Genomic DNA, 10,895 nt, shown 5'->3' with positions numbered 1-10,895 from the left:
TACAGTTAAGCACGAAATGCAAGTTGTTTGAAGCTCTAACAAAAAAAAGAAAGACAAAATTTAAAAATATCAATACCATAAATTGACAGTCTTTAAAATTTCTGAAGTACCGATGTAAGCTATCAAGCAGATTTTTAATAAAAATATTTTTTTTAAATCAGGGGTGAAAAAAAAGTGGCCTTATGATGCCTTCTCTTTTCTAATTTTATGAATGAATAAATGGTCCAAAAAAGTTTCTTCATGAATAATAATTCTTTAAACTATAAATGTATTTAAGCAATCAATCACAACCAATGCATATAAATTTACAAAAAAAAAGAAAAAGAAAAGTACAGGGTTTCTGATTGCTACATTTTTTACAACTAATAACAGCTGTAAATCTTAATATCATGTACTTGTACTTTCTCTGAAGCAACCATTACTAAATTTGAAATAAGCGATTGATAGTTCAGATCTCTTTTTACAACAGGAATACATTGTTATCATTCTATAACTCCAAATTCTTTTATATTTGTCATCTTCATGGCTTCTGACCATAACTTTTTCTGTAAATCTTCATTTTTAACTTTGTCATCATATTCTGTAATTGCACACTCCCTACAATTGAATTCAATACATTTACAAATTTTCAGTCAACACCTTAGAATTTATTGAACTTCACATTTTCATTTCTAACTAACTTATACAGTAATGAATCAAATATCATAAATTAGTCAAAACCTTAACTAAAGTAATTCATTAAGGATGTATGATAACACTTGCAGGAATTAAATTTTAAATGGAAATCTATGATCAGCTTTGATGTGTATGTACATTTGTTAATAGACAACCATTGATATTAAAAGAAAGTAATGACATATATTCTTCAATCATGGTTAATAATCATATTACGTGTTTATGAGGTCAAAGCCAGCTGTTCCTGAATTTTTTATTATCTTTCATTTTAAGGCATCTTGATAATATGGACTGGATCAAGGTTATGGTGTCTATAAGCCATAGAAAGCAATTTATTTGTGTCTATTGGATCTAAGCATGCAGTGCTATGAAATGTCCAAGAAACTACTTGAATATATACATATATCGTATGTGATTACAACTTATGATGTATAACATTATGTGAAGGGTCTTACACCTTTAGATTGTTTGCATAAAAACAGGTTTCAAGACATACATGACCACAACCTACAGGACATGCCTTTGGTTCAATATGAAAATCCAATCTAAATCCAAAGGGAGTATTTTTGCCATGTATGACTATCATTAGCATAAAATCAGCATGCATTTTGCAAAATCTCATAAGAATACGAGTAACTATCCGTCTTTAATTTCCCCTATACTTTATTTGCAAGTAGTGTTATAATAAAAGTGGTACCCGTCTCACTCTCTGCAATTTTTACTTACATCTGAAAATGTGAGCAATTGATGGATGCTAAGTGGAACAAACTCTCTGGCATTACTTACTTATATAAAAATCCAGTAGTTTTCCCAGCTAGTTCTGATAAAGTGGCATAAAGGACTGTTTGAGCACCATCATCTGCCGTTTTCATCAAAAACCATGTAATAGGACCAAATGACATTGCAACAAATCCATTCTGTTGGAACGGCATGTGTCTATAAATTTTAGTTTTGGCAATACCAGGCAGAACTTGATGTACAGAGACTCCTTCTTCTGAAATAAGTTATAGAAAACATGCATGTAATAAAAAGATTATTATGAATTAAACTGGGAAAAGAAATCATACAATTACCGTACTCAAATAACATTCACGAGCTACAAAAGAATTCCATCTGTTCATATATTACGTTGTTTAATTTGCTCTGACATGTTTGAACAGGAAGAGAATCAGTTAAAATATCAACAAAGACAAAAATTGTTGCACCAAACCAATTAAAAAGGATGTTATCCAGTTGGACATGCATTATGTTTTTAATGAAGAAGTCCTTAACATCCATTATACACTGAAGCATATAAGTTTGAAAAACATGGCAAAATAACTTGTTCAGCGGTGATCAAAGTATAATTTTCTTTGTCTTATGTGTACTGTGGATTCATTTATTTTCGTGGATAAAGGAAAACTTGGGTGTTCATGGATATTAAATTTCGTGGTTTTGCCGAGGTCTGCATACACGTCTTTAGAAAATTTGTCATTCGTTGAACATTTAATTTTGTGGTTGACCTGTACCCACAAAATCCACTAACATTGGTATCCAACAAATAATAATGAAGCCACAGTAATTCAGAACTACTTACTTTCCAAACGCACAGCAAGGTTTATTCCAAATAGGACTAATGCTAGTTTACTCTGTCCAAACCCTGCTGATGTTGTGTAATCTTTTTCTAAATTAATATCATCCCATTTTATTTCTCCAAGTGAATAGGCAGGTGCCACTAAATTAATTATCCTAGATGGTTTTGATGATTTTAAGATGTCTAACAACAAATGTGTCATTAAAAATGGACCTACAATGTAAAAATATCTACCATTAGTAAAACAATTTAACATTTCAGTCAGGCTGTTTTTAAATCTTAAACTGATGAATGAAAAGATGAGTATATAATCAAAGCATTAAGAACTGAAAAACCAGTTGACTTGATTAGGAAGTAATGAAGTATTTCTACAAGAATCAAATATATTAATGATGTTCTCTTTAATGTAATTTTTATCATTTGTTAACAACACATATTTGAATGTTCTTATCCAATTTGAACTTCATCTGAGTTATAATATAGAAAACCATTACTTACTTAGAAAATTTACTTGGAATTGAGATTCAAAATTATCCTCAGTAACTTCCCTTGGACACATCATTACAGCAGCATTATGTATCAGGTAGTGAAGAGTGGTTTCCTCTAAAATTAATAATTCGAAAAATTTAATTCATATTACATGATCTTACATATATAGCTTGATATTTCAATTAACTTTAACAAATCAGATGAAATAAATTCTAATGTAAAATGAAACAGCTTTCTTAATGTTTTTATGATCTATCACTGAACAATCATTGATTGATTCCTGAGAAAACTTTGCTCAGTGCTCAGAGTACAAAATTTGAGTTCCACCACCAAATCCAGTTTTTGCCATCTACATATATATCAATGTATAAGATAACAACTTTTAATTCTTCATATTCTGTGAAACTATTCAGCAAGATTGCTTACACTGTTGTTTCTCAATCAAAACCAGATGCTCCGCAGGGCGTAGCTTTATACGACCGCAGAGGTTGAACCCTGAACGGTTACGGCAAGTATGGACACAACATTCAAGCTGGATTCAGCTCTAAATTTGGATTGTGATTAAATAGTTGACACAGCATAGGTTTCTGACACAGAATGAATGTGTTCTAATGAACTTAAAATTTTGTTTCTCTTAGAGCAATTCACTATGCTGTTGAATATTAATCCTCTCAAAAAAATGTTTGAAGAAATTTTCTTTTTTATTTATGAAATTTCAAATGAGAAAAATTGAACCCAATTTTTTTAATCACATCCCCCTTTCCCTTATTCCAAAACTAATCTCAATTAAAATTTCTAATGGAGTTTGCAACAATAACTACTCATTTAAATACATCATAAAATATTAAGATGTAAAAAAACTGCTTGTTATCACTGAATGGTAAAGATTATTTTAATTTATCAGTTGGTAGTAAAAAGTGAATATACATTGTATATTGTATATAACAAAGATTTAAGTTGATTCTGGACAAAGAAAGATAACTCCAATTAAAAAAAAATCTTGCTATTGCATAATATTTTGCAATTAGATATTTCTTGCTTACTATTCTGGACAAAGAAAGATAACTCTAATTAAAAAAAAATTTGATATTTCACAATATTGTGCAATTAGATATTTCTTGCCATTGCGCAATACTGTGCAATTGAAAAGACTTGCTATTGCACAATACTTAATATAATAATTTTAGATCCTGATTTGGACCAACTTGAAAACTGGGCCCATAATAAAAAATCTAAGTACATTTTTGGATTCAGCATATCAAAGAACTTCAAGATTTCAATTTTTGTTAAAATCAGACTAAGTTTAATTTTGGACCCTTTGGACTTTAGTGTAGACCAATTTGAAAACAGGACCAAAAATGAAGAATCTACATACACAGTTAGATTTGGTATATCAAAGAACCCCATTTATTCAATTTTTGATGAAATCAAACAAAGTTTAATTTTGGACCCCGATTTGGACCAACTTGAAAACTGGGCCAATAATCAAGAATCTAAGTACATTTTTAGATTCAGCATATCAAAGAACCTAACTGATTCATTTTTTGTCAAAATCAAACTAAGTTTAATTTTGGACCCTTTGGACCTTAATGTAGACCAATTTGAAAACGGGACCAAAAGTTAAGAATCTACATACACAGTCATGACAGTTAGATTCAGCATATCAAAGAACCCCAATTATTCAATTTTGATGAAATCAAACAAAAGTTTAATTTTGGACCCTTTGGGCCCCTTATTATGTTGGGACCAAAACTCCCAAAATCAAACCCAACCTTTCTTTTATGGTCATAAACCTTGTGTTTAAATTTCATAGATTTCTATTTACTTATACTAACGTTATGGTGCGAAAACCAAGAAAAATGCTTATTTGGGTCCCTTTTTGGCCCCTAATTCCTAAACTGTTGGGACCTAAACTCCCAAAACCAATACCAACCTTCCTTTTGTAGTCATTAACATTGTGTTTAAATTTCATTGATTTCTATTTACTTAAACTAATGTTATTGTGCGAAAACCAAGAATAATGCTTATTTGGGCCCTTTTTTGGCCCCTAATTCCTAAACTGTTGAGACCAAAACTCCCAAAATCAATCCCAACCGTTCTTTTGTGGTCATAAACCTTGTGTCAAAATTTCATAGATTTCTATTAACTTAAACTAAAGTTATAGTGCGAAAACCAAGAAAATGCTTATTTGGGCCCTTTTTGGCCCCTAATTCCTAAAATGTTGGGACCAAAACTCCCAAAATCAATACCAACCTTCCTTTTGTGGTCATAAACCTTGTGTTAAAATTTCATAGATTTCCATTCACTTTTACTAAAGTTAGAGTGCGAAAACTAAAAGTATTCGGACGCCGGACGACGACGACGACGCCGACGCCAACGTGATAGCAATATACGACGAAAATTTTTTCAAAATTTGCGGTCGTATAAAAACAATTGTACCGGCCAAAGTTTGCAGAAAATAAAAGAATTCATGTACGAGGACACAAATTCTCTCATTCAAGATTGACTATTTTCCATTTTAAAAAGGGGTCCAACTCAGAACAGTAATTAACTAACTGCCCAAATTAGAACTTTGTCTGTGTGTTGTGGATCTTAGCATTATATATAAGTTTCATCAAATTTGGATGAAACAAACTTAAGTGTGTGGAAACTGAAAAAAATTTGAGTTGTAAGTAGGCAAAAACTCTTCATCATTTTTTAAAATAACATACTGCTTAAGCTTTTACTCTGTTGTCTGTCTGCGTATTGTGCTTTCCTAGAATTGTGAATGAGTTTCATAAGATTTGAATGAGGCAAACTAAAGTTAAAATGAGGATATTAAAACATGCAACTGTATTTTCAGAAATTATTGCGTGTATTTATTATTGCGATTTTGTCATTTTAGACTTAAAAGCGATTTTTATTTTTAGGATTAATTCATATAAAGTATTTCCAAAAGCGAGTTTAAATTATTGCGATTACAACTTTGTCGCATTTTTTGCAATAATAAAAACCTCACACTAATTTCTGAATTTACAGAATATAGTTATTAAGGGGCATATGTAACACTAGAAAGATAAGTGACTCACTTCCCAAATTCAAGCAAGTTTTTGTTCCTAGCATTCTGAATGAGTTTCATAATATTTGGGTGAGAAAAATGTCAGAGTGTAAAAACGAAAATTGGAGGGACTATCAGATACATTTTGTAGATGGACAGTCAAGAGTAACAAATAAAGCCCCCATTGCCTATAAAAAAACACTGGAAAATTGAAAAATTTCAAAACTTCTAAAAAAAACCTCAATTTTGGTCAGTAAATGATAAACATGGATATGTTACATTTGTCATACTCTGATTATCCCTAAATATGACATTTATATATAAATATATTTAGCCATGTTGTTTATTAAACTCACTTTTCTTAAAGGCTTCCACAAACTCCCTAACAGCTTTAAATGATCTTAAATCACATGGAATAAAAAAGATGCTTTCATTTTTTGCTGTTGTTCTCATTTCTTCAATACATTTCTCTCCTTCTTCTTTGTCTTTACCACAAATATAAATTCTTGCACCTGAAATATTAGGAATAGTATGATATATTCAATCACCATTATGTACATGTGTATTAAACTGTTTTTATTAGAGAAGTTTTAATTTGAGAATGGAAATGAGGAATGAGTCAAAGAGACAACAAACAGCTGAAGCCCACAAAGTCCAAGAAGAACTGTTTGCTAATTGGTGTTTAATTCCAAATTCAGCACCCTTAGCTAAATATTATGGCAGTTAGTTTTATTGATTAGCTGGGTTAAAGTGTACCCAGATTAAACCAGCAACTTTTAGCAGAAAAACTAGAAATACTTGTCAATTAAGATCTGAGAGAAAATCTAGGAGGTAGAATTCTATAAAAACAAGAATGTGTCCAAAGTACACGGATGACCCACTAGCACTATCATTTTCCATGTTCAATGAACCATGAAATTGGGTAAAAAATCTAATTTGGCATTAGAATTAGAAAGATCATATCATAAGCAACAAGTTTCAAGTTGATTGGACTTCATCAAAAACTACCTTGACCAAAAACTTTAACCTGAAGCAGGACGGACTGACAGACGGATGGACAAACGAACAGACGGACGCACAGACCAGAAAACAGAATGCCCCTCTACTATCGTAGTTTGGGCATCAAAAATAATATAATCATTATGATAATGAACATACATTTAACTGTAGTAAAGAAATTTTAAAAGTACAAATTTAAAGTAATTTATGCAACACCAGTGTTCATATCTATGTCAATCTTAGGGAATAGAAAACTACTACACCATTTCAGCATACTATTCATATTCATAAGTACTCTGTGTACAATGATATTAAGGATACAACTACAAATAATTTAAGTTTATGAACATTTATATAAAAAAGAGATTTTATACTTGGCATATCTGAGTTCAAGACACCAAAAATTAATTTTTACTATCACCTTCTTTTACAACCAGGTGTTAAATTTTTCATTCAGAGCCTATATTACTAACAATAGTCTTCTCTGACCAATATAAAACATATCAACTATCTTATTGAAAAGACATAGGAAAAGTGGTTCCTTTACCATTACCATTTACAAGGAAGTACTTGTATTGTAGTTTAATCAACCAAAGGATTATAGCAAAATTTGAAATACCATTAAGAAAATACTTGACCACTGAAAAAGCTAACAAATTTCAAAATGGAGGAGCATACCTCTTTTGGCCATATCCAGTGCTGTCCATTTTCCAATACCTTTTGTGCCACCAGTTATAATTGCTACTTTCCCCGTCAGTTTTAAATCTGTCATACAACGAGCTCCTCTCATGTATTGTCTGAATAAAAAAATAAGAAAGATCATGAAGGAGAAATGATATTAAAGAGCTTTTATATCAGTCACATGAAAAATCAAAGTGCTGGATAGCATCTCTTGGAAGTTTGCATCTGTAGTCTAGATGTGTATTATTTCAAATAGGTTAAAGATGTGTATTACATGTATTTCAAATAGGTTATAGATGTGTATTATTTCTAATATCTTTTTCATCACAGCTTTTATGTTTTTAACTAAACCATTTTCTTTTCAGCAATTATCAAAAATCACTTTTTTTCATATGTTTGTCATATAAAATTTTGATATTTTCTATTGCAACCTTAAACTGTTGTTCTAAAATAATCAAATATACAATAAGCTCTGTTAATATCTTTATGTGCCCATGCCATATCTATGGCTTGTAATTTTAAAGTATTTTTTTCCATTTGTAACTGGGCTTAATCCTAACCATAACAGTAAAATGATGGCACCAAAATTCAAACTTGATCTTCATGATCTTGGTTTTGTGGTTAAAAGTATTGTGTACAAGTTTCGTAACATTAGGTTGAGGCACACTATTTAAAGTTAGAGCAAGGAATTGAAAAAAAATTGTAAGTTACCCGCAGAACCCGGTGTCTCACCTACTTTTGCTGTTAGTCACAGGCTCAACAAAAATGAGGAAAAAAATTAACAAAATTTTCCTCTCTATACTATCTTTTGATTGTAAGAAGCTTCTGTCCAGGTTTGGTAAAAATCCAGGATACATGTAGTATATGAATCTAATAAATGTTTTAACAAATTTAACTGCAGACTATGTAATGTTAAATGGAAGAAAAGTCCATTAATAAGTAAAATACGTAAAGACAAGAACAAAATTTTAACTAAATTTCCTTGTAGATACTAGCTTTTGATCATATAAAACAAGTTACACATGTATCTGTCCAAGCTTGGTACAAATCCAAGATAGTTTAAAAAAGTTATTAGAATTTTAAAAACTTTAGCCACAGAGTGAATGTTATATTTCTTGGCAGAAAAATAGGTCCTTTTATAAGTAAAATTCTGAAAAAATGGAATTTTTTTTTCTTCAAAATTTACTTCTGGATACTATCGTATGATCATAAACAAGCTTCTGTCCAAGTTTGGTAGAAATCCAGAAAAGTTTAAGAAAGTTATTAAAATTTCAAAAACTTTAAACAAAGAGTGAATATGTGTGTACACAGCCGACAAAATGTAGGATCGCTGTCTCACTTTTTGACAAAAGTTGAAGGCTCAACAACAATAACAATTTTTGAATTTGTAAAGGGACATAACTCTAGAACAGTAAAACTGATGACACCAAAACTCAACTGTAATCAGTGTTTTCTGATAATGAGTATTGTGGAGAAGTTTCATAACATTTGGTTGAGACAAACTTAAGTTAGAGATCGTAAACAAAAAATTCAAGCAACTTTTCAATTTGTTAAGGTGCATAATTCTAGAATTGTAATATTGGCGCCACCAAAATTCAACTTGACCTGTGTTTTGTGGAAATAAGCATTGCGTATAAGGTTCATACAATTTGGTTGAGGAAAACTAAATTTAGAGAACAGAAACCAATTTTTGGATGTACAGAGGTATGTACAAGAAAGGGACGTAAATACATTTGTACTTTAAAAATACAGAGGAAAAAGGGTAAAACTTAATATGGTGGGGATATAACAATAGCAGTATGACGACTGGAATGAAAAGTTCAAATACACTAGATTCAATGAGGTGCTTATAACCCTGTAACACACTTTATAGTTGATGCTGTGAAATTTAGCATTGATTCAATAACATTGGAGATTTTTGGTTCGTCATAATTATTTGGACTAGCACTACGAGTACTCCAAGTTGTTTTTTTATGAATCAAATGAATTACAACAGTTGCCCATTCAGCATAAACCATATCATTGATCAGTGGTTTATTATAACTTAATAGCACAAGAGGCAAATTGAGGAGGGGGGGGCTCTTTCCGGGAAAAATTTGTTTGATAATAGAGGGAATCACTAAACATGACCAGAAAGTCAAATCGGCACCTGGTCAAATCGGCACCCATAGAAAAAGTCAAATCGGCACCTGGTCAAATTGGCACACAGTATAGTGAAATCGGCATCCAAAAAATATTTGATATAATTTATATGTATAAATAATTTTAAAATGTATAAATTCATGATCTATTTTGGGTTTGGATTTTATCATCCATTACATCATTAAAAAGCATCAAGCAGTTAGAAAACATAGGTTAATTATTTAAAGTTTTCCCAACATTCTATGACTGATGTTTTGATAAGTTTTCTTTTCAGTTAATTAATAACTTTAATCAAGTACATAGTTAATATGTTTGTGGTTTTAACTCAACAGTAGAATGTTAAAGGTATTTATTAATGTTTTATTCTCCAAAAACTTCATAAGAAACAAAGAAGCCCTTACACAAGCTAATGTTTAAAGGAAAACTATGAGTCCCTTTCAATAATTCAAACTTTCATGCAAAATAATTAGCAATTCAAGGTGTTTTTTCAGGAGAGTTTAAACAGCATTAAACCAACAATCCTGCAAAATGTTCAACTGTTAAAAAGTGCATAAAAAATATCCAGTACCATACCTCGTATGTCATTGCAAGGATTTGTATAGTGAGAACTATACAAATCCTTGATCATTGTATATATAATTAAAATACACATTTAGTTAAGAGAAAAATATATATACATCAACTCCCAAAAATGGGAATAAAATTAAGTGAATTTTTCTGGACAACCCCTTCCTTATTTTTACTGTTTTTACTTAAATTGCTGTTAAAATATGTATATTAAACAAATCTAACATGGGTGCCAAATTGACTATATAAAGTGCTGATTTAACCAGGTGCCAATTTGACTATACTGAGTGCAGATTTAACCAGGTGCCGATTTGACTAGAATTTGGTAAAATAAGGGGGACAGTCAAACATAACATAAGACAAGTCACACAGTTCTACCCAACTTCATTCGCTGACTAAGGCTTCCTGATTAAGAGTATGATAAGGATATCGAGAAATATCTATAAGAGAGAATTCAGAGCGAATGATAAAACTCTTTGATATGTATATAGTGAAAAGGGGGGTGGTCAAACAGGAGACTTTATGAGACAGTTCTTACACTTTACAGTAAACACACCTTAAAGCGTAACCAATACCAATAGCAAAGGCTATAATAATTGGCCACCAGGATTCATACAAAGCCTCGGGGTTGGGAAGACCTTCAAGAGGGTTTGGTCGACTCATTTTTTCAGTTTTTCGGTGTCACTAAAGCGTGTAATCTGGATCCTGTTATCGGCTATTGGGTACCAGTAT

The 10,895-nt window shown here is 31.0% G+C and overlaps 1 protein-coding gene across 1 annotated transcript; it reads right to left on the bottom strand.

The window, feature by feature from the left end:
* LOC143068361 (retinol dehydrogenase 12-like) lies at positions 1 to 10,891 on the bottom strand. Its single transcript, XM_076242354.1, has 7 exons — positions 10,720 to 10,891; positions 7,452 to 7,570; positions 6,131 to 6,286; positions 2,747 to 2,851; positions 2,252 to 2,461; positions 1,462 to 1,669; positions 1 to 597 (listed from the first exon to the last, which is right to left on the bottom strand). The coding sequence occupies exons 1-7, from the start codon at positions 10,824 to 10,826 to the stop codon at positions 483 to 485; spliced, it is 1,020 nt and encodes a 339-aa protein (XP_076098469.1). The 5' UTR covers positions 10,827 to 10,891; the 3' UTR covers positions 1 to 482.
* Between the last annotated feature and the right edge of the window lie 4 nt (positions 10,892 to 10,895).

The sequence above is a fragment of the Mytilus galloprovincialis genome, chromosome 3 (assembly GCF_965363235.1).
Source record: "Mytilus galloprovincialis chromosome 3, xbMytGall1.hap1.1, whole genome shotgun sequence".
In the NCBI taxonomy this organism is placed as follows: Eukaryota; Metazoa; Mollusca; class Bivalvia; order Mytilida; family Mytilidae; genus Mytilus; species Mytilus galloprovincialis.
The sequence above is the reverse complement of the archived record's forward strand: the minus strand, read 5'-3'. Positions and strand labels throughout refer to the sequence as shown.

Excerpts from the sequence above, each read along its gene's own strand:
- LOC143068361 (XM_076242354.1), bottom strand. The coding sequence starts at position 10,826 with ATGAGTCGACCAAACCCTCTTGAAGGTCTTCCCAACCCCGAGGCTTTG. Across the intron at positions 6,287-7,451 it reads ACTGGATATGGCCAAAAGAG|GTGCAAGAATTTATATTTGT; the intron begins GTATGCTCCTCC and ends CTAATATTTCAG. Across the intron at positions 1,670-2,251 it reads CCTTGCTGTGCGTTTGGAAA|AAGAAGGAGTCTCTGTACAT; the intron begins GTAAGTAGTTCT and ends AACTTATTTCAG.